The following is a 24,500-nucleotide window of genomic DNA, read 5'->3' as shown; positions in this document are numbered from 1 at the left end:
ATTCAGAGTGAGTTGCCAGAGTTTATGGAAAAGTAATACCACAGAAGTTAGAGGTTCTTGATCTCACAGATTTAAATGAATTTCTGTTTCCATACAGTTTCTGAAAATCATATTATACTTTCATAAAGAAGTTGGTCTCTGATAGCACGCATTCAGGAATGAATTAGTAGTCGAAGCAAATGATAAGTAATCCTCACGAGAAAACATTACGTGCGACCAAGTATGATTGTCGTAGAAACAATGAAAAATAGTTTTGTTCAATGGTGCTACGAACATAGATCGAAGAGCTGGAGAGAATGCTCCTGGATGGAATTCAGATTAAGTTAGCGAATTAGTATTTCTAGTAAATTCTCAAGCTACCATTGTAATTCAATTTAGAGAGGAGTTTAATCCCAAGTGTTGCGTAAAGTGGCACAAAATTCGTAGCTCCTCGCGGTGGATGGTACCTTGACATAGTCGTAGCGACACGTGGTGGAGTGCTCGAGGTCGAACTTCGTCCAGGTTATCTGAATACGTTGCCCGTGGGGCATCTGTATCTTCCAGTCGCACTCCAAGTTCTCCTGATACCTGCCCTTGTGCGCGGGAGAGTTGATTACGCCTGTGGGGTTAGTGTACACACCGCCGCAACCTGGTATTCCTGGGAGAACAATTACAGCGTGACTATAGACTGTGGCCATTGCATCAATCGTTCAAGAAACGAAAGCATTAGGTTTCGAACCCTGATTTTATTGTACCAGCTGCTCCCCTATTTTCACGTTATTACGTACGTTCGCTATTACAGTATCTCTAAGGAAAGTTGACTAGAGTTAACCCTTTCAGATCTGACCTCCACAATCGAGGACACAAAATTTCAAAGTTACCGACACCATCGTTTAGGACGTCCTTATTTATGCACATAAAGAAAGAACAAATTTCCTCGAAAACTACACTATTTGAACTTTTTTAAAATTTTTTCCATACTATTTTTAGTTCAAGTTAACCCTAACAATTAAATTACATTAGTACGTGAGCAAAAATAATTATCCGTGTTTCCTATCACACGTTTCTGTTGTTTACTATTACGAAATTAAACGATCTCTAGTACAATATTACCAAAACGTAACATGTCTATTCGACTTGAGTTACCTTCGACATAGGAGTAGTGAATCTGGAAACCAGCATCCTGGCCAGCGCCGTCGGAATGGAAATGAAGCATAGCTACCCAGGCGGGCGTGGTGAGAGGCGGTGGACGCGTGTGATTGCAGTAAAGAGCAAGTCGTTCTTCCTCACCTCCAAGGATCTGCGTATAAATTCGAGACTAATATTTTCTGCGCACTTTGGAGTATCTGGTGAACTCTGCCAACGATAACGGTACATTTCGACGGAGTACGTTTAATTTCGTAGAACACGTACCTCCAGATAGTCGTTCTCGCACGTCGGATGCTCCTCCAGCATCAACTGACCAAAGTGAAACTGTATTCTCTTTGACGGTTGGACGGAGATCGTCCAGTAGCAGTCTCTGTTGGGTGGATACCTTCCCGGTGAACCTGGGGAGCTTATCGTGCCGTAATCGTCCATTAGAACACCTCCGCAGGTAGGCTCGACGCTGGTCCAATGAAAAGCAAATCCTTCGTGAGATATGCTGCTGTCCGAGTGGAACCAGAGGTACAACACGTTGTGGGTGGACAGGATAATCCCGTTTCCGTTGGGCAACTTGTTGCCGCAAAACCTTCCCAGATTTTGGCTGCCAGCGTTTCTCCCGTCGTGTATCTGAAACGCATTATACAAACTTTTGATGAAGATCATGAAAGATGTCCTTAACTGCATAATAGCCATTGCAATGACTCTAGAAGACCACGTATAAGATTGAACTCGAAATTAAACTCGAAGAATAAAGGATGTCAGCGTCGTACGACGTTATAAAAAGCTAATTCTACCACGACCGGTCCAATGACCGTTTTCAAACTTTAGTTTATATTTCTTACAAACGATATATGAATTATATACAATTGTTTCATGCATTATTCAATTCAGTTCCACGTAACATATTTTTACATTTAATTTGAAAAAAGTGTTTTTAAGACTAGCCACTTGTTCCATCACGGTAGAAATAGTTACAAATGAGCACCGGTTGGTTTTATGTTAATTATTATATACACTTCAGTATACGTCAATGCAACAGTTCCAACACAGTCTACCTATGGGACTGAACTCTAAAATCCAGAAAAGGATTAACAACGACAACCCGTTTTATCGTCGTACCTGCAGGAAGTCGTACTTGCAGTCGGTAGAGTCTTCGACATTGAACTTAGTAAACGTGACGTTTAAGACGAGCGAACTGTTGGTCATCAGAACCCAAGCACAGCTCAACCCGTGTTGGTAAACCGTGCTTCCACCGACAGGGAACTCCAGATGTCCTACGGGATTCCTCGACATGCCCCCGCACATTTGTCGCGCTGTCTGGCATCTGTCCCCTGTGTACGTCGACGGACAGTCGCAAGTCGCGGCGCCATTGGAAACTACGCAGACCCCATTGTTTTTGCAGGGATTTGGCGAACATGGGTCCGCTGTGTCACTGCACGTGGTCCCTAAAATACAGACCGAGTCGCTTGCAAGACGTCACGCGGCAAGAAAAAAGTAGCGAGCCTGTATCAATGTTGCTGAACATTTACCAACGTAACCTGGATTGCATTGGCATCTGTAGGTGTGCTCGGTGGCTCCAGGGATACACCTGCCGTGGACGCAGGGATTACTGGCGCAGGCTGTGCCAACGGACACGTCAGTTATCGGCTGACAACCATTTGGACCCATTCCATCGCCCACGTAACCAGCTGGACAACGGCACAACACGTAGGCGCTCGTAAGTGCTGCATTCTCGACGCACCTCGCGTAAGGGTGACAGCCACCGTTGTTGATCGCGCAACTACCCACGTAAGTGCACGTTACACCGTCGCCACGGTATCCTGTTGGACACGGCCCGCACATCCTCGAACCCTGTTCGTGGTACAGTCTTAAAAATTGAGTGATCCTCTGGTGGGAATGCGCCACATCTAGAGACTCTCGTTTTGCTACACGTCAGAATCTCATTTTTCTGACTACAGCACTTACACTGTATTATAAATAGCGAAAGTTGTCATTTTGATTGCTTAAATGATTAGTAAGTGCATATGCAATCATGTATAGCTAATCTTCTATATATATATGTATAAAAATAAAATCCCTGACTCACTGACATATTCATGACCAGGCTAAACCTTTGGACCTAGAATATAGTCCTAGTACAGTCCTATACAAGGAATAAGAAAGGATATTTTGAAATTCAACCGTTAAGAGGGTAAAAAGGTTTTGCAAAGTTTGAACGAGGAATATTTTATTTGTGGTCAAACACCTATTTCTGCATCTTAAAAAATTCAACCCCTGTAGGGGTGAAAAGTGGTTGTATAGAATAAGAATAGTATTCCACGCGGGTGAAACCGCGGGGCACAGCTAATAATTAATATATTACTTCTGTGGGCAAATCATTTAATTACTCATCTTCGACCACCACGATTGAAATACGAAAGTTTAAGATGTTTGGTAAGATAATGATGGTACTCTTGTTACACGATTTCCTATCGATTTCGTACAACGCGTTAACCGTATTTCATCTACGAGTATCTTCTCACCTATGTATAGCTAGAATCAGTGACAGCACAAAGAGAAATACGAATCATCGTCTACCTACACTACCTACTCTACCTACTTCAATGAATCCTTCAAAAACTGAGGAATTGTTTAAAGTCCTCACCATAGTGTTGATACATTGCACAGAAGGTGATGTGCTGCAACCACCGTTGTCGACCAGACACTCGTCGATGTCGCTGCAGTAGTAACCATTTCCTGTGTAACCTCGAGGACACGAGTCGCAGAAGAACGTGCCAGGAGCGTTTCGACAAGCTACCCAAGGGTTCACCGAACAAGGTCGATGGTTTCCAGCGCATTCGTCCACGTCCTTGATGCATGCTGGGTTCGTGCCCTCAGGCTCCCAACCCTGAGGGGAATAGAAGTCTCAGGTGAGAGAGGGAAGGAAAATGGAGAAGTAATTATTTCTAGGAGACGTTAATTGTGAGCGTACTTGGTCGCAGATACAGGTGTAGCCCAGAGGAGACCCAGTTTTGCTCACACAGACGCCATGGCCGCATAGCTCGTCGGAATTCTGTGTGTTACAGACGGAAACCTTCCTTGTGCAGTGAATGCCATACCACCCTGAAGTGCAGTCGCATCTGTCGTGGTAAATTGAGGTCGAATTGTTGATAAGTCGGAAACAGTAATTGTGAGGGAATTGTCTTCAGAGCAATGTCTGATGTTCTACAGATACTTTTACGACTTGTCTTTGTACTCGTAAAATTAAAATAGGCCTTTGTAGGCCTCAAATGTAAATTAATGAAACGTAACCTAATGATTGCAGTATGCTAATGAAATACGATATTAGGAAATTCTATTTATTTCTTCTATAAAAATGTCTGTAACTCATGGAATGTTATTGTAAGAGGTATTAATTTTGTAAATGAGCTAAAAGTTTATTTTAAAGAGAACCATTCGTGTAGGAATTTCGACTTGAATTGAACATTAGATATTGTTTTGAAAACTGGAATGAAATCTATTTCTATGATATTAATCCTTTGCACTTGGATCTAACAAATTTTGTTAGTAACAAAGGATAAAGGATTTATGTTTGCAGTGGTGTCCACGCTTCAAGAAAGCTATACAAATCTATAATCAAGTCTAATAATACCAAAAAAGACACGTTTCAAAAGTTACACTATTTTATGTAATGCGATTCCTGTTCGAACATTTTGCAACGAGATGACGCTGACTGCAAAGGGTTAATAATTTATAATTATTTTAGGAAAGACACAGTAGTCATGTACTGTTAAAAAGAAGTTGGAACCTGTATGATCCTGGCTGGTTGATACAGGTAGCTCCGTTTTGACATCCAAGGTCTGTTCCCAGAAATCTCACGCATTCGTTCACGTCAGTCATACAGTTTGGCCCCTGTAATGTTAATGATTGATAATATGGAAAGGCAAAAGTTTTAACGAATTCGATCTTTCGTTATTCACCTCCCAGTTGGATGGACAGTGACAGCGGTAGCCTTCGTAAAGGTCTTGACACGTGCCACCGTTCTGACAAGGGTTGCTGGTACAGTCGTCCTCCCTCAACTTTGTCTCGACCGTTCTCACTTTCGCCTCCAATCGGCGCACCTACGGAAATTTCTATAAGTACTTCCTCGTTACACGTGCACAGCCAATTAATACTTTTATACTCACTCGATTGGAGAGCACACGAACTTTCATGGCGACCCCCGTGAGACTCTGGAAATAATCTTGTTAAAATGCTTTCTAAGAAACTAAAATAAGAATTTGATTTGGTTTATTGAAATTATTATAAGGTACATTATGTCAAGCATTAACTTTACGGTCCTTTAAAAAAGGAATATATTAGACTAGTTTGAAATAGAGGCATAAGATGAGAAGCTGAAACATTGTATGTTTCTATTGAAACTTTATCTAGTCTTGAGATGCATCTAGAAGAAGAACCTCTTTAAATATTTGAATACTCTTGGAATGGCTCCACCTTGTAATAATTTTTCTGGAATATTTTTCAGAGCCCTCAGGGGCTGTAGCATGCGTGTACGCAGCTACAGTACGGGTTTGGCAATCCCGAGGTACCCGAGCTAGAGGAGGGTTAGCAGGTCCCCGCAGATATGAGAATAATATTAAAACAATGCAAGAGTCATGTAAGACAAAGTAATCATAACAGGAACGTAAATATTTAAAAAGAACTTTGAGTGTAATAACTATTGTATATGGTTACACACTTTAATAAATAACGGAATGGATCTTTCAAAATATTTTTCGGATACTCGCCTGATTGCGCCACGTGGGTTGAACCGTATTGTTCAATTCTCCGAATCCTCTAAACATGGACATTCTTCGTTCCAATCCATCCGGCCCTTCCACGATTTGCGTCAATCGTTGCAAACTCGATTCCACTTCTGCTAGATATCCAGTTTTCCATCTCTCGATCAAATGCGTCGCGTTTTGCGCCTAAAATCGCACCAATTACATTCCATCAATCGCCATTCGTTTCCGCAACCACGATCGAGAGTGCAAAATCGAATCAGTTACCGCGGACGCGACGCGAAGCAAATTAATTTCGTTGACGTTCACGTGACCGTCCCCCACAATTTTAAGGGTGATATTTCTGTCCTTGGCGGCGGAAATGAAGAGGTGTCCGTCTCGGGACTCCAACACGGGCCTGGAAGTAAATAGATTAAAGTTACGTTGCTAGACATTACAACCTGGAGCTTCTATCTTCTTCGTTTTTTCTTCTCCTCGTTTTTTCATTTTTTATTTTAGTGGTAGATGAGATCAGCGGAAATTGCGTTTCCGTAAGTATCGCGAGAAGGATCGCACCTCTCGTCCATCCACGCCGCACAGAGTCCCAGGTAAGTTAGCAGCAACCATAGCGGTCTTGTAGCCATCGCAGACGACAGTACCAAACGGTTCGATCGAATTTTACTGCGACATTGCCAGCGGGGTTGCTTTAGACGACCCTGTAGCGTTGAGAGTTCGTCGTTGACTGCATCAAATGATCAGGAACGAAGCATATCTTCGTTTGAAAGTGGGCGTATTTGGGATGCTTATCGTAGTCCGCCCCATATCGGTTACACCCGTTATATTGCACGTAGCGTGATGTGTCTAGCCTGCTATGCAGGGTCAATTTTGACCCGTACTATTTTATGTCAAAAAAGGGATAAATATACTTCCCTCTTGTTGATGGAAATTCTTCTCTTTATTCGTCACATCTACGAGTAGAAAGCTTATATTTTTCATTAGATATTTGACGTTCATCATTTTTTCTACAATTTTTATTTGTCGGAGTGTTGAAACTTTGTAATTATGTATTGGTTTTAAGGTATCGAGGTAAGATTTTGTTGGAAGAATGTATCATGGTTTAAGAATAACCTGCTTTTCTCTGGGTTCTACCAATAATCTATTGTAATAATCGTCGATCAAATGAAGAAATTTGATTTGTCATCAAATTTTTAAGCTTTAAATGTGAGAGAAATCTTTATAGATCAATTGGTTCATTGGTTCTACGCATGTAACGTCAACCAGCTGAAATAGATGTCTATATTTAAATATTAATGTCATTGTAAATTAATGACATGTTTTAGTTTAACATTAATTTAACTAATATTGATCTTTGATTATAGAGTGCTGTCTTTATAATCTAGTCGTTTGCTACCTGATTACGTCCAGTGACCAGACACTCCAATGAATCCCGTATTTAATTTTAGCGTAGTATTGGTAAGTTTCACATACGTCATTTTTTATTTAAAACGTTAGATATTTCGTAAAAAAACTAATAAAAGTCGATTTTGATCACTACTTTAAGGGGAGAAATAGGTTTAGGACTATGTACATTTAGTGATTTGCATGAGTTTTTTTAGCAAGGATGAATGTATATAATTTACTGAAACTTTCAGAACATTTTATCCATATATTCAAGTAAATATTGTATATTTTTTTTGGAAATATTTCCTCGGGAAATATGGAAGATTGCCAGCTGTCACCATTCACCATCAAACGTAGATGTTTTGCGTACATTCTGGAGGGCACAGTTTTCATCTGAAATCAATAGGAATTTAAATTTACTTTGAAGACATATCTCTCTTCTATATGAACCTAAATCTCCTCTAAAAAATTGAATATTGCATTTTCAGAGTTGTTCAAACGAAAGAGCAATAAAAAGATACTTTAAACAATGATATTACTCCGAATGTAGGTTCTTATAGAAGAAAGACATGTCTTTAATTAAATTTAAATCCGTATTGATTTCAGGTGAAAACTGTGCCCTCCAGGATGTACGCAAAACAGCTACGTGTGTTGGTGACTTCCGAAGGGTGGCAGCTGATATCTTCCATATTTTCAAAGAAAGTACTTCCAAAAAATTACAATATTTACTCGAATATATGTATAAAATGTTCCCAAAGTTTCACTAAATTATATTCATATATTCCTACCTTGGTAAAAAATTCATACGAATCACTAAAAACATCTAGTCCTAAACTTTTTCCTCCCTTAAGTACTTAAATAACTTTTCATGCAACGCTAATACATATGTATCTCGCAAGTGTTCGAATGTGTTTCAGCGGTAGTGTATATCTCGAGGGGGAGCGGCGAATCTGATTCGACGGGAACTAGCGTCGCGTAAGTTCAAAGTTCGGCGCCAATTCAGCCGGTGGGCGTCGCAGCCACGACGAAGGCGTCGTCTCGCGGGGGGAACGTGAAGTTTCCCCTCGAGAAGCGTCGCGTAGCCGCCGTTCGCGTCGGAGCCGGACAGTATGGCTTCGGCTGCCGGTACGTTCGCGTTGGTGGTGACCTTCCACGGTGTTGAAGTGCGCTGTCGGCCGCGGGTGTGCGTGCTCCGTTTTAAGAGAACGAGAGAAGACTCGTGAAAGACGGACGCGACCAGGAAGAAGTGATCATCGTTACGCAAACCCGAGGGGCGAGAGTGGCAACGAACACGGCAGAGATGCGGCGAAATGTGAAAATCGTGTTGCTCCTGTCATGCGCGTGGATGTTCGCCTTTGTTTACTACTACCACACGTCGCGGGACACCAAGGTAAGTCACCCTCGATACAATTATTACTCTTACTTTTCATTCTCGAGTTGCAAAAAAGAGCAGAACGCTTTCTCCTCTAGCACCGTAAATAGAAAAAAAAAATATTTAGCACTTAAGCGATTCATTACATGGATAACAATTCGTTCGATCTTGAAGTGTTAGAATCATTTTTAATTCTATCAATCGACCTCGCACGGTATAGACCACCATTCTTTAATTTTCTTTATTCTTCAATTTCATTCAAACAATTTTTCATTTCTATAAAACATTTCACAGACTTCCTGTTTATTTATCACGAAACATCTTATTTTCCTACACAATACCCAATGTTTCCTACATTGAACAAATGTTCCTTTCTCATTCAACATATGAAGTCTTCATCACGATAAGAATCCCGCTCCAAATTTCTCAAAGACGCTCTCGAATCCCGCGGTGCACATGGTTGAAGGTCTCGTGACATCGCTGCAGGGTCTGGCGTTTCTGGAGCGCGGGCTCCTAACCTTCCCTGCGGTTTGAAGGTCTTTAATCGTACACTGACCCTTCTAGTTGCCATTACGAAACCCCTTCGATAGGACTCGATTAATCTACAATTCTACGTCTGTGATTCTATGCATGTTACTTCGGGTTTCGCGGTGAATCGACTTTCGTTCGAGTCACTCGACGTTGTTGAATGTTGGTGAGATGCGCTGTCGATATGTCGATAGCTCGCATATCGCCGCCAACGCACGACGTAACGATGTCCGTTTCTCATGTGGTACGGCGGTGGTTCCGCGTTTGAATCTGGAGCGGTCGATCACGTGACGCGTTCACGTGTTGCGCGGCAGCAAGGAACCGAACGAGTTCACGGTAAATGTAACGCAAAGTGTGGTATAGTAAACGGTTATTTCGACGAGAATAACGGCGACGAGCGCTGGAAGGTTCTGGTCGAGGCGTTATTTGCCCTTATTAACAACGAGTATCGCTCAGAAGCGATTTCTGAAGGGGGCATGCTCAGTCAGGAATCTTGAGATTTTCGATTTCTTTTTTACGGTTTTTTAAGGTATACGATGGTTGAAATAATCCCCGAAAATTTCTAGTAAGTTCGCTTGAAGTTCGCGAAGATATTCGACTTCGTACATAGGTATCATAGAGCTTATGTAAGCTGGACTCGAAACTTTAAATGCGTTTTTCTTGAAGTCGTTTTTATCTAATCGGTCACCACGATATCTCGAAAACCATTGAACCCATCTACTTTATGTTTTGTGAGCTTTTGTATGACATGATAGTCTACTTGTTGAAAAATGGAGTTTCGAAATGGACTTTTGTGCGAAACTTGATAATTTTGCTGTAGGTGGTCAAATGTATTTCAAACTAATATATTTAACTAAATTGTTTCGGATTATTCCGGATGACCTCAGTTTCAAACAGTATTAGTCACCTCGAACTATGTTATAAAAAACGACCTTTACTTCGTCGTTAAAAACTTCTTGATTAACAATTTTATTTTTTTTTTATGTTTAACATCGAGCAATGTGTACTTATCAAATCTGGTCAATTAACTTAATAAAATATATGTATGTGTCTTTCAGAAAAAAATCTCAAACTTTCGTAAAAATACCACAGTCGACCGTTTCTTCTACACGACCAACATCGTTTCATTATGATTCCAACGTCAATATCTTTTACTTTAATCAGTATCAAAGTTCCTCTGCGTGTTCCTGCTAAATTTAATTCCATTAGCGTTATATTAATTGCATATCGTCCTTTATTCGTTACGCTGCTCGAAACTCTTAAAGGAATAGCTACTTAATTAATTTTATTGTTCGCTGAAGTATCCAATGCTTTCAAAGTAAGTGTCTTGCTATATTTGGCCAACAGCGTTTTTTTCTTCACTGGCATTTATTATATTCACTATTTCGAAATTTTCAGTAATTGCAGTCTTTTAATTATTTTAGCGCATATACCTAACTGTAGCTGGAATTCTTCTTGATGGTTAAATAGCTTGCAACGTATGTTTGTAAAGAAAGTACTGTGCAATTGTGTTTTTCTTTCATTCTCGACAAATCGATTTCATTGAACACATAGAGTACTATGATAGATTTTCCAACAACACTCTTGAAATAAATCACATTCATTATAAAGTAAATTTTCTGACAAAAAAATAATAATTTTATATGACCAAGTTCGTAAGAATACTTTACCAAAGAATTTAATACGACCTCAAATTGGGTAATAAAATCCTGGATGCGTTAGGAAAATAATTCTTGTATTATTAATAACGCGAGCATAAGCATGACAGACTAGATATAACTGTGAGTTAGGTTTACGTATTGAAGCTTATGCGACCGCATTATCTTCGTTGATTTTGAATATTGATACAGCTTAACGCGTTTGGAATTTGGATCGATCCTGAACTCTCGACCTCGATTATGTTTATCCCGAATGGAACTTCCTCTTGCTCGTCATGTCCTTTAGATTACCTTCCATGGACAAAATATTTCCCAAAAGAAAACTGCGCACGTACTTCCTGGATTTTACAACTCGGTCGCTGGGTTCTTATTACTTCCTCGCGTAAACACGTTAATTAAGGCGGGGTAACGTAGCGAGCGTGGCGTGCGGATCTGAATAAGAAAGGGGAAAGTCGTTCCGTTATTATGTTATTTAATCCGTTACAGATGTTTGCTTTGCGCTACGCGAAACACTATATCGTACTTCACGATCCGATGATTTCCTCCGCGAGTCATTGGTTGCGGTATTTAACGAGAGCTCCAGCAAATCACTCGATTATCGCTTGAACATTTTACGATGCGACGAAAGTTGTTTAATCGTGCAAGATTACTGGCGAACAGGTGTGAATTAAACGTTGAGAAAGAGTTAAGTACAGATAAGTAACGGATATCTATCTTCACCTAAATTTCGTGTTGCTGTTTTTGTACTAGATTCTACGCTGGTCGCATCAATTCGGTCTTATCTTTTATTGCAAATTGATGATTAGATTTTTTGTAGATATTGTAGTTGTTGTATCTTCGGAAACTTGATACAGTTGTTTATTTATTAAAGTACACGTGCCATGTGTGAGCCTCTATCGTAATTAATTTTACGATTTTCCTATTTGATTTTCTTGTTTGGTTTTTTTATAATAACATATTTGACATATTTGTGTGACAATATAAGCAAGAAAACACATATTGTTTGAAGCTAAATTCCTTTCAAACCTAGTTAAATTTAAAAAATATGACACTGCTCGTTTCATTTTTTAGGCTCTTGAATAATAAAGTGGGAATATTTTTAGTTACCTCTGTAGCAATCCATAATTACATTTGTATTCCTCTTGAATAATAACGTAAGTTATTAAAGATATAATTTTGGGAACGAAATTCTCCTCATCCGTATCTCAATTCTACAAGTAACCAATCAAAATTTCATTCACTTTATTATTCAAGACCGTGCTCAAAAAAGAAGACACTTTCTTACTATTTTTTCAAATCTAATAAAAATATCTTCTACGTTATTATTCAATACTCCGAGAAAAGAAAAGGGAATGTCACTTTACCTTCAACATTGTCTTACAAAAGCAATAAGAGATCTTACAATTTTTTATCACGTAATGAATCTGGCAAATGAAAACCAGAAGGAAGAAAAATCAGAGACTGAAGAATCTTCTTCTATATCTATTACTACCTGTATCGAATAACTTCGTTATATTATCTTCGAAAATACTTTACTTCGTTAAAACCAAGAAATTAATATCGTCAAGACGAAGAAAATAATTTTGCAAATATTTTGAAGTCAAACACTCCATTGCGAGTGATCTTCAGGATGCTCGGAACGCGGTTCGACCAGCCCCAGGCTGAAAGTTCGCCATTACTTATGCAAAAGCGTTTGCTTTGCGTGTAGTGCAATGCAAGTCGACGCTCAAAAGATCCGTGGACGTGTTTACGCGGCGTGTGAATGGAGCGGAGCGTGACACGTGCACGCGGTGTGTGCAGCTTCCGAGCAACCAGTGAATAAACCATGGAAATCTCGCGCTGAACTTATTTCTGACACGTGGGACGCCACGTGGGGTCCTTGAAATTTGATGGAGTCGTCTATGCGAGTCCTCGTTGTGAGAATCTGGGCATAGTTGCGAATAAATTTGGTCATATGACACTGAATGCCTAAGTAAACTCGTTAGAACGAGTTGTTTTACCAGTATTTGTATTGTTGCGAATGATAATAATATTCGAAGCAATTAGGAGAGAGGAAAACTTGTTTTCTTGCGAAATTTGAAGCTTGGAATTGTAGAAAATTTATTACATTCTTGGTTTTATTTGAAAATAATACTGAGATTTCATATTTGTACCTCTGCGGGTATAGTTTATGTTTTATTCTGATGTGTGATTTCTGTTCCATTTATAAGTATTTCTGTTAATTTCGCAAGCCAATTAAATATGACATCAGTTACATTTATATAGTTTAACAAAATATAACGAAAGTAATTTTACCAGCGTACAAATGAAAAATATTTTTGAAATAGGAGTAATGAAAAATGTTATTGCAAGAGGTAATTTGCAGTATTCATACAACAAGTGAAAATTTTCAAATAGAATTTCAAAATTATATCTCGTTATTGCTCGAATGTTTTCCACTTTTCGGTTCAACAACTCTCGTCGAATTATTTGGAGAAGATCGACAGACGACTGTTGGCTATCAAATAACTCGCGTCCCGTTGCAGCACGTTTAACAAAAAAAAATCCACAGTCATATTTCTCCCGCAGTATTAAAACGGCTGTATGTATCGGCGACTGGCGTTTCTGGCAACTATTTTGATTTACCGTCCCGTAATTTTCAGTTTTCGTTCGCCATGAAATTCGGATTGTCGCTGAAAAATTTCAAACTTTTTCTCTCCGATAGAATGTCTGGTCGTTGTTGTATTTCAGTTTTCCTATACGCGTATGCACATAATTTTACATTGTCATCGGTGAATGAGTATGTTTGCTGATCGTAACAAGGAGAAACGACAATTGTAGTTTTTTAATCACAATTTGTTGAATCGTGATACTAGGATTACTTACTCTTCACGCAATATTTCATGTTTTAATCCTTTTGCTATGTTCTAATTCAATGTTCCATATGTCAGTATTATAGTATTATTGTATAATTCTAATTGGACATAGTATCATAAGAATGATTCTTTAGTGTTACAATAATAATACATTAAAATTGAAATTGGATATATCGAAATAAATATACACACTTGTTATCAGTATAACATATAAAGATGGTAATACGTAAATAATCAAGTAATCCCAGTATCAGAATATTAATTATGCGCAACACTAGCTTTCAACCAGTTAGTTATCGAAATAAATAAACAAATTCAAGTTAGGATTGCGTAATTCTCGCGCGATGATCATCGATTCGAGTCTCGTATCGAGAAATCGGTCGCTACCGATGGAACAAGTATAATCGCCGGTCCGTTACATCTTGGACAACGAAGTGAAAGTCATTCCTGCGGTAAGAGCAGCGGCGGAGCTCCAAATTAGAGCGACCGTTATCGAAACCGTCTTTCGATTCACGAGCCACGAGCATCGAGGAAACGCCGTTTGCTTTCATAATAACGAGTGTCGTTAGCAACACGATTTGTTCGACTCCGAAAACCTCTTCGATTTCGTATTTCAACGGGCCGTCGACACAGTCACTTTGGTTTATGCTCTCTCTAACTGTTCGTGACTCGTTATTTAATCGAAATACTTCAAAACATTAATTTAGACAAATCGGACGCAGAAATACCGAAAGCAATCAATACGAGAATCTGATTCCGTACGGAAATTGAAATTACCGAGTTAACGTTCAAATATGGTGTGTAACGCTGTTTCCAATTGGCTTGTTAAAATTACCTGATTAATCGTAAAGCTTTGCGCTATTACCGCGACAGGATTAGCGAGAAGCACTTTGACGTTTGCTTCGAATTTAAAGTTCTTCGAAGGCAAGTACTAGGAACGTATTCGAATTAATTTAATTGCAACTGATTGTGAGACTGTTATCGAGAAACGTATTTGTCAACCGATTTTTATTCGATCCGACTCTTCTTCGATATAATTCGACGTAGACACAGTATTTTGTAGATTAAAAAGGCACGTTATTTAATCAATTTACTGTAGTTTACAGGCTTTTAAAAAAGTACAAATAGAAGTAGGAAAACAGAATTAAATAAAAACTTATATGTGTGAAACAGTATGATTAAAGAAATGCGAATAAAATACATTTAAGTGTCTGAGAAATACTTCTAGGCACAGAATATGTGCAATTCTAGCAAAAATTAGCGTCAAATAATAATGTTTTTTTTTTCAATTTAGTCTTTGAAACCTTTTATAAAGTTTATATCAGTTATACAATTTCCATGTTTTATGTACTAATAATACAACTTGATATTGCTACCATAGAATAGTACATTCATAATGATGTTAACTATAATATTAATAATAATAATAATAATTAAAATTCTCGTTCAGTAAACTAGGTATAGGGTATCACATTTTTTTCTTTTAAAAATCGTACTGTATACGATTCAGATATATGTAAGTGTTTCTAGGTAAAATGCAACTTTTCAAAACACAAAATAACCGCTAATTATCGTGTTTAATTGACATCTAAACAGCCATAAAGGTATGTAACCGTTCGGTAAATACATATATCATAGGACGATAAGTGTTCCGTGACTGAAAAAAGTTCGGGAAAAGTCGTTCCGAAGTAATTGCAACCTTAACAACCACTGGTTTCGGCGTTTAAACGTGCAACGAAGTTGCTCCAAGGTTTACTTTTACTGCGTGCCATAAAGACGTTCACGTGAAGCTAGCATCCGAGAACGAACTTCCTCTTTTTTTTTCTTCTGCAAGCTAGAAAACCGTCGATCCGCGTTTCTGGATCCGCGGAGAACGATTCCTCGCATTCGACCGCGATTTTCTATCGTCGCTGGCGCGGAGTTAATCGCTGACGCTCTAATGGAGCGAACTAATCGCGCGATCATGCAGGAAACGATTTGCCCATTAAATTCGAAAGCTACGAACGAAGCGTTTCCGTGCGTGCGTCGTTGTTACGATTGTCATCGAATATTCAGGATGATCGAGATTTTCGGTGGAAAATCGCAAATGCGAGCGATTATCTGACACTCTGTTCGTTAATTGTTCCTTTTTCTTCTGGTATTTCGAGATAGATTATTGTTTGGTCGGGTATGTGCGAGGAGACAAAGTAATTAAAACTTGAATTAGAGGCTTGTTTAGAAAAAGTTTAAAACTTAGAAGAGGTATTAATTTAGGCAGTCATTTTACATCCTGTTGGTAGGGTTATCAAAAATGTTGTCTGTTTCCTCGAATTAAGCATTGAAAGTAGACAATGGAACTAATAGGTAGATAAAGTGTTAATACCAGAACCATTTTTTTAAATTTCCCTTCAAAATAATTTTCACGTTGTGAATGTGCTCATTTTCGTTAATTATGTTTTAATTCGCCTTCTCAGTAACACGAATCAAATACTGTTGAGTATCGTATCTCTCAATAACAAAATTATCTGATTGATTTTGAGACTGTCATTAAAATCTGCTCTCCCGGTTGGCTTTTGTTGGTGTTTACTCCAGGATTTGGAATACATCATACAACCACGGATTAATATGTTTCAATGTAATAAAGTATCCTGTACTGTATATCTTTTCGATATAACGAGAATTTACGTGCTGATTTTCTGCCCAATGTTTGCTGTCGTTACGTCGAGCTGTGTGAATAATTGCAATTAATGTTGATTTATTTCATTCGAAGATACGACTCCATACTGGTTATATTTCAATATTTATATAATCCTGAAATAAACAATTTTTGATGAAAAGACAGTTTTGAAGATAAAAGTGAATTTCAATTGAAAGGTACAATTCTCGACAGTATTCGATTCGTTTACATTTTATTCATACGAGCCATTTTTACCTGAATATGAATTTTATCTTCGTTTTTCTACCTTCGTTATGTAATACAATTTGAAATTGTCCATGTGTCTCACGCGACAGTTATACTTGCAGAGCTCTGTATATCATCTCGTAGCCTGTTGAAGACACAATCATGGCGCTCGTGGGAAATTCTTTTAGTTTGAATTGCCAAATGAAATATTTTTTTCGCCGAAACGAAGCGACAGGGAAGGATTTGCATGTAACGAGTTAGGAGGGTGGTACTCGTTACGATCTCCGCGGAGGAACGTGTCCAAAATGTGGAATTTCACTGGGACGCGACAAACGGATTCACGCGAAAATGACTGATATCGTCTCGTTAGAAGCCGCGTTGAAATAAAGGGCGTTTAAATACGGAGCTCGACACCATGATTACCATGCACCATTTCGTTCTTCGTTGCGATAAATTTTGTAGCTATAGGTTGCACTGCGATATAAATTTTCCTTCTCTAAAAAACCCTTGGAAGCGTTTAAAACTATTACAGCTCGTACAATTCTTCGAGCAAATTAATTTTCAAAAACTGTAATCTGAACAGTCTATAATACAATGAAAATACTGTTTAAAAGACTCTTGAATGCACTGTTTCGAAGGAAATTCTACGGAGCATCGTTCGATTCAGAAATTCGCACGAAATTCGAGGCGGTTTGCGCCAAAGCGAATAAACAGCGTCGACGTCGGCGGTCGTTAAGCGACCTGGACAACGGGAAAATATCGCGTGGCCATTTGTTAACATCGCGTATTTTACGCCGTGACGCGCCAACACAGCCGCGTTTCGCCATTTTTTATCGGAGATTTTGTCCCACGAGGGGAACCCCTTCAGAATTTAACCTGCCTTCCAGTATCGATGTTGCGTGTCCCATCGACTTGTCAGCTGTTTTACGATCGCTCGCGGGTAACGGGCGTACCTTGCAGTAAAAATGTTTACTACCCTCCGCAGCAACATTCGAAGGAATATCCGTGACCTCGTTTTAATATTTCACTGCACGATGTCATCAGTTGCTCCTCATGCGAATATTTATCTTCTATAATGAAAGAGATTTCTAGTACAATATTACACGATGGTGGTTAGAATTCGAGGGTGTGCTAATTATTTTGCGATAAAAAGGATGTTCAAGTGTATGTAAATTACCACATTCCCGACTGGCAGATATTTTACGTTTCTAATACCGAGTACTGACGAAAATAATAAATTTCCGAAGCTGGACGTCGAAAATTTGTATCATTAGGGCGAAGATAAAAATTATTAAATATGTTTCGAAATATGTAGTGTATAAAATAGAAAGATTTTCATAATAGTTTCATAATCAGGAATAGAATTTGATTCTGCGGTCGCGAGTATGTTAGAATGTATTGTAGCTCTGGAGAGGTTAATTTTCAATTTAGAAAGGGCGAGGTTTATAGATATAATTCGATATTTATTAATGATAAGTATAGGTGATCTTTGAATGATCTTGATGCGTGGATTATGAAGTGACTTATTAGTAAAATTATAAATAGATTTCTAGGTTATTCAACTTTTCTGTTCGATACAGAAAGATGTAGATCAATGATAGATTATTTTCCAATGATGAATGCTCTATATAACAATTTAAACCTTGCGCAGTGTCTATCGTCAAGAAAGAATTAACCTTTTCTAACCTGATATAAACTATACCTAATCTATACAGTATTTAGTATATAGATCGACTCATACACCCAATTTCACTTAAGTTAAAGGATTAAGTTTTCTATCGACCGATCGGCCCTTCGAAATTCTTCGAATCTTTCGCGGTTGCTCGAATAGACAAACGATAGAAGAAAGATCGCGAGCTATGCAGATAAAATCAGGAGAAAAAAGGTAAATAACAAGGTCGGTTGTCCCTTCGCGTGTGTCGTTTTTATCGTCCCGTCCTGGGCGGACTTTAATTTCCGTTCATCGATCCTATCTAACCCACGTTATCGGACGATTGTAACTATTTCTTTTTAAAGAACATCCTTTATTGGACACGAGGCCAGCAATTGACTTTCGATATCATCTATCCGCCGGGAATGCAATATGCGGCAAAGCGGATTGTCGAGGGAAACTTTAACAAATTTTTAATCGCGATCGCTGCAACCCAGGTCAACGTAATAGAAATTTCTCCGTCGACGTCTTACCTTATGGGGACAGCAATTTTCCTTTCTCCACGCATAACATGCTCAATTACACTCGTTCTTCGAATCCTCACTTTTCAAAGTTTAATTGCGGTTAGCACTGGAGTTCCACGATGGGTCGTATTTCGACTTTTATTGCAAATGGTACAAATTGTACGGAAGAGAGTTGTAAGTGGAATACAGTTAACAAGGTTAATAGTGTTTCGTGAAAGTAGAAGTAAAAACATCAATTTGCACATGTCACTCATAGATAAATAGTATCAGTCGCAGTTCACCAACTAATTAATCAATTAACTCTTTCAGACCTGAATTATTTTTTTCTCGTATTAATGTAATTTAATTTTTAGGGTTAATTTGGACTAAAGTTAGTATGAAAAAAATATAGAAAAACTCTAATAGTGTAGTTTTCGAGGAAAACTGGTCCTTCTTCATGTGCACAAACAAGGACATTCGTCCTAAACGATAGTGTCGGTTTTGTGTCCCTAACGTCTTGTCCTAATTGCACGTCGCTCAGCGACAAAATCGCGCGTAGCTGAGCCACGGCAAGAGTGGGAACAAAGTGTAAGTTCTATTCGCGCTAACTTAAATGTCGTGCGACCGAGCGACAAAATTCGAACCAGCTCGAATCGTGTTGCTCCTTATCCAACTTTTAGTTACTAAAAGGTATTCTGAAAAGAGTGTAATAGACTTGTGATGACAAACTCATTACATCGCAAGTCACTTGCCTCATCTTCCAAATGTCTGCGAAGAATTAATAAAACTTCACCATTGTGTCTAAGACACTAGGCGTAATTCTGGACATCGGGTCTGAAAGGGTTAACATAATCAGCCCCTCAGCGAAGTACCTGAAACAAGCTCGAGACTAAAGATGCATAAACTGTTTTTAAATTCGAAATCGATCAGTTTCGTTGGTAGTAATTGCACAATAAATTTCGAAGATGAGTCGTAATTAAACCCAACGGTGCTTCCCGAATGTGCACAGGGTATCGTTAAACAACCAGCCTCGCATAATTGCTCACGCGTAATTGCTACTGTACACGTTTGCGTTTGACGCAAATGTAACTGGCGTTTGTGTTATTCGTAACCGATGCGAGGGAGCGATTCGAGCTCGCTTTCCACCTCGATTGAACGTTCGATTACTTCGTCACCGTCGAAACGGGTGTTTATACATAGTTAAACGGGATCGTCGTTCTCTTCTAAAATTACCACTGTCTACTTTATTATTCAACGAGATCGTTTTTGGGATCGCTAATCCCCTCAATGATATATGATCCCCCTCGTGATTTCTATTTTCGTCCAACGAAATGTCCTTCCGTTTAAGGAGATGTTATAATGATGAGTCCAATTTAATCATGATATTATTTTAAACACCTGCGACATGTTGAAACGTTCTTCCATTAACAACTTTATCGGAAAAGCAAACTAAAAGTTGGCAATTAAAAATTTTAATTTGAGTTTTAGACAGCTCTAATTGCAAGTCATGAAATATGTTTCTATTTATGGAAACATTATATTATCCATTTCAAGTTTATCCTGATGTGAGGTTAGTAGGTTCTAAATTTAATTTTAGTTTTATGCAGGGTGCTTCAGCAATCGCAGCACGACTAAAAAGAGGTGATTCTTCGCGCAGAAAGAGATTAGAAATGTAGAACAGAATTGAAGAGATAAATTTGTATTCAGTCACTCATTCACTACGAAATTATTTTAACACATTCGCGACCGGCAGATATTTTACGTAATTTTTATACATTTTTCATAACCAGAAATACAATTTGAAGTGGTGTGAACTGTATTGAAAATTAACAACATTACAACTCAAGATATATTATTTGGGATTCGATGACAGTATTTTATTATCTATCAAAGAATTGTTAAGAAATTGTTAGAAATAATCTATATCTCTAATTTGTTTCTGCATAATATTCTGTCGTATGCACACAATGAATTATTATTTAGGATGCAAAACCGTTAGCGCAAATTTTGTTCACGTGAAGTGGACCGTGTTATCTCTCTGTCAGTGTTAATAATCGTTTTGATAGCATTAGCTTCACGAGTGGCTAAGCTGAAATAAACGGTTAATCGGTCTGTTTGATATCGTTTGTCTCGGCGCCGTCAAACTTGGCGAAGCCCGATGTCGATCACGCTTTGGGGTAGTTTGTGGTCGACTGTTCCATGTAAATATTTAGTTGTTGTCTATGGTTTGGGGTTCACGAATCGCAGCCATGATGAGGGTAGCAGAAGACGCTTGTCCTCGACGTCGCGCATATTTGCATATACATGCAACCGTGCTTCCCTTTTACTTTCAGTTAGAATTCCTTGTGTAGGTTCGTGCAGCTTGCCCTTTCATTCAACCGTCAAAATCCATACCGCAGGCGACGATCCACGAAAGGTGAAACGACTTTTGTGAGTTCCCTGCTTTAGAAAAAAAACACGGGGAAAGAATTTGAATATTTCTCGTCATTAAGTTAAGTGCAGCTAGTTTCAATTTTGACTGAGTCATTGATACTTTTCATTTATTTTGGTGGTGTATTTGTTTTTACAGTCTTTAATAACATAATGTAAATAAATAATAGCTAGTTTGAGTGTTCACAATTATCATCTTTTCATTTACGTATCTTCGATTTATTAATATTTATTAATATCGTAACAAGTGTGAGACTGGAAGGACTGGGTGGAAAGAAAATTCGAGAAATTTATGCATATAAAATAAGCGAAGCTCGATAAAATTCATTGACGTCATCTTGAGATTTACTATGCAATTCGCACAAAATTGTGCTAACCTAAATTTGACGTTAAAATGTATTGATTTGTCTGGAAAGTACATCCCGGTTTTTAGTGGGTTGTACAGGTCTGAATATATTGAAATGGTTGAAAACAAATAACATATCTACATCCCTTAAATGGTGGAAAGGTTATGGAACAAATTGGTACTTGTATAATTCAATAAATAAATATCAAAATTCAAATGTGCCTTTGAATTTTTCTTAAAAGTTGACACGAACTTTCTGGACAATCCGATGTAACAAAATTGAGAATTACGAGTTCACAGTTTCATGAGCAATTAATGGCGAAAAATATCGTTCGAATTGTTTTCTCTGGTGGGAATTTCTTCGAATATTTTTCCGACTCGTCTGTAATCGCGACACGAATCGCGAGAATTACAACGTAGTTATTGGACAATAGCGTCGCTCGAGCTCATCTCTGGGTTTCTACGAATGAACCGTGATCTGCTTTTTCAACCTCTCAACGTCCGCCTTTTTACGTGTTTTAATTTCCATACGTTCGCGAGAATGACCAGCTTTAAGAACGTCCATCGCTTTTCCGAAAGAGCGGAAACTGTTACATTGGCCGCGATAAACGTTTTTTCAATCGAAATCTCATTATTACACGCGTAACATTCACTTTTTCCTGAGTGGGTAGAAACATTTACAAATACGATGAGATTGTAGGATTTAGTTTTCTTTCAAAGCAGAAATTTTATATTTAAGAATATTCGACTATAAGCATTCTGGCCTGGAAAATTCAAGAATGAATTCAAGAATTCAATGCTATGTCGAAATTTGGCAAATCAAAGGGCAAAACAGTTTGGAAAATTTGGCCTTAATCTGATTATAACAATTGTCGTTTAACAAATTATAACAAAATTTATATGTGGATTAAATTAAGTTTATTGGTAGTTAACATACATATCGAGTAGTAGGAAAGATCATTGTTGCGCAGTGCCACATATTTTGCAACTCGAAACGCATCATATTATTGGACTCAAAATGCTGACTAGCAGTCTCAGCACTCTGAGTATCAGTATTCACAAAAACTTGACCTATAATTACAGCTACCTAAGATTAACTTAGCAGACCTGATATTATTTTGAAAGACCCAAGACCATTCTAGTTCACCAACCATGTATGATTCATCTGAAAGTAATCAACAACATCCCAATTTCTAATTAATCAAACTTTCAACTCGTAATCCCCTAGTTTTCCAGGACGCTTTGTTCCTAGCATAAACGTCGGGATGGTCCGCGTAGGAATAATTGTGATTAATATCTGAAATCTCCGTAACATGCAATACCGTGTCTGTAGACGTATGTCTATACACGTGTAAAGCCCCGCAGGTGTGTATTTACACAGAAGCTTCGCGTTTCGGCCAGAACATGCGGCTTGGTCCCGTGTGAAACGTATTCGCGTTCCTGTGCGGTGGTTCAGACTTGTCCGTGATGAAATTGCACGCGTCCGTTCATCAGGAATCGGTGCTGCAGCGAAATAGGATTTTGCGCGTAGAATCTGTTGGTATGCAGGTGATTTCGGCGGTCTGGGCCGAGAATTACTCAGCTGTTCATTAAAACAATCCCGCCGATATCCGAAGCGAAGGGCTAATTAATTTGACTTCCTATCATGTCGACTACGGTGATTGGATATGTTTTCTCAATTGTTAGGTAGGTACACTAGTAGACAATTTAGAAGAATGTCGTCATAATCGATAGGTGCACCATTTGTTTAAAAAATGTGTATATTTTTCAAATGCTTTAGAGCATAGAATATAAGCAGTGTTATGATTTGATTGTGTTCATATTGAAATGTGAAGCCTGTGAAGGTTCCAGCCTTTCAAGTTTCTAAGTCATTTGGAGTTTTTAATTTCTTGCTTACAACTATCTTCTGAATACAGCTTTTGTCTAAATTGCTGTCAATTTATTGCATCTGCCTTTATTTTCATCTTCTTTGTATAGAAATGTCGACTAGTGTTACGTAGTTCCAATGAATTGTCCTAGAGTTTGTTTTACGAATTAAATGATATGCAAGTTCCTTTATAAAATTTATCTCGTACACTCACACGAGTAAAATATTCTACGTGAAAAAATCCATCGGAAACTAGTAACGAATTTTCGTTTTCCCGGGAATCGAGTTGGAATCTTTGCTCTTTATTCGAATCCAGTCCTTCCACAAAAGGTTATGCGCTGTGAAGGGATGCAAGACGGACAAAAGAGTCGGATGGATGAAAAGATAATAGTTAAGTTGCTAGCTAGTTTTCCCTTTTACTCTCGAAACGGTCCTCGAAATGTTTCCACCAATTTAAATGATTTTACATTTGACAGGTGGAAGTTTCCTTTTCGCGATTGTATCACCTCGATTGAGAGAGGGTTACACATAAATCGTTTTGTTAGAGCTCAAGTTTCGTAGATCAATATTTTTTGGGTAGGAATTTCTTTATAATAACTTATGTGTAATTGTTTATACTTATATAACTGTTTCTTTAAATTCATAACGATAAGAACCAAATTTAAAGTTCAACATTAACCCTTTGACTGCAGGTTGATTTTAGTTAGAAATTCTAAGGCGCGTGTCACTCTAACAGAGTTGTAATCGTAATTTAAGCGCCTCGCGTAAGAGTATGAAATTTTGCAATTCGCGAAATCAATTTTTAAAAAATATCACCTTATAGCGAATGATAACACAAATCTTTTTAAAGTGCAACTTTTTATCGTTTGCTAGAGTAAATTTGACCATGTAAAACGCATAATAAAAAAACAGCAACATCGAGTAAGTAGGTCCGCCATTTTGAATTTCTAAATTTTGAGTATAGAGTTGGAATCAGCGACCCCAAAAACCCCTGTATACTAAGTTTCATCCAAATCGAACCACTCTTCACATTTTGTCGTAATATATATCGCATCCGCCATTTTGAATTCCTAAATTTTGAGTTCACAGTTGGAATCAATGACCCCAAAAACCCCTGTATACCAAGTTCCATCCAAATCGAACCACT

At 38.3% G+C, this 24,500-nt stretch overlaps 3 protein-coding genes across 4 annotated transcripts in view; 1 reads left to right on the top strand and 2 right to left on the bottom strand.

Moving 5' to 3' along the window:
* The window catches only part of LOC128877606 (cubilin), a 30,352-nt gene extending 25,033 nt beyond the window's left edge, over positions 1–5,319 (bottom strand). The window contains exons 1-10 of the mRNA XM_054125050.1: positions 5,289–5,319; positions 5,082–5,222; positions 4,910–5,013; positions 4,094–4,241; positions 3,767–4,009; positions 2,652–2,973; positions 2,242–2,567; positions 1,393–1,749; positions 1,126–1,279; positions 447–637 (exon numbers count right to left, since the gene is read on the bottom strand). Of these exons, the coding sequence (XP_053981025.1) occupies positions 447–637; positions 1,126–1,279; positions 1,393–1,749; positions 2,242–2,567; positions 2,652–2,973; positions 3,767–4,009; positions 4,094–4,241; positions 4,910–5,013; positions 5,082–5,222; positions 5,289–5,315 (2,013 nt within the window). The 5' untranslated portion in view covers positions 5,316–5,319. The remainder of the gene's footprint in view (positions 1–446; positions 638–1,125; positions 1,280–1,392; positions 1,750–2,241; positions 2,568–2,651; positions 2,974–3,766; positions 4,010–4,093; positions 4,242–4,909; positions 5,014–5,081; positions 5,223–5,288) is intronic.
* A 545-nt stretch (positions 5,320–5,864) lies between these two features.
* Positions 5,865–6,878, bottom strand: LOC128877483 (uncharacterized). The gene is made up of 3 exons (XM_054124812.1): positions 6,438–6,878; positions 6,150–6,279; positions 5,865–6,068 (listed from the first exon to the last, which is right to left on the bottom strand). The coding sequence occupies exons 1-3, from the start codon at positions 6,503–6,505 to the stop codon at positions 5,865–5,867; spliced, it is 402 nt and encodes a 133-aa protein (XP_053980787.1). The 5' UTR covers positions 6,506–6,878.
* A 1,198-nt stretch (positions 6,879–8,076) lies between these two features.
* Positions 8,077–24,500, top strand: part of LOC128876184 (polypeptide N-acetylgalactosaminyltransferase 2) — a 284,435-nt gene continuing 268,011 nt past the window's right edge. For both annotated transcript variants that reach the window (XM_054122326.1, XM_054122325.1), the window contains exon 1: positions 8,077–8,652. In XM_054122326.1, the coding sequence (XP_053978301.1) occupies positions 8,563–8,652 (90 nt within the window). In that variant the 5' untranslated portion in view covers positions 8,077–8,562. The remainder of the gene's footprint in view (positions 8,653–24,500) is intronic.

Source organism: Hylaeus volcanicus, chromosome 5, assembly GCF_026283585.1.
Source record: "Hylaeus volcanicus isolate JK05 chromosome 5, UHH_iyHylVolc1.0_haploid, whole genome shotgun sequence".
NCBI lineage: Eukaryota > Metazoa > Arthropoda > Insecta > Hymenoptera > Colletidae > Hylaeus > Hylaeus volcanicus.
Note: the sequence above shows the minus strand (reverse complement) of the source record. Positions and strands in the feature narration are given on the sequence as shown.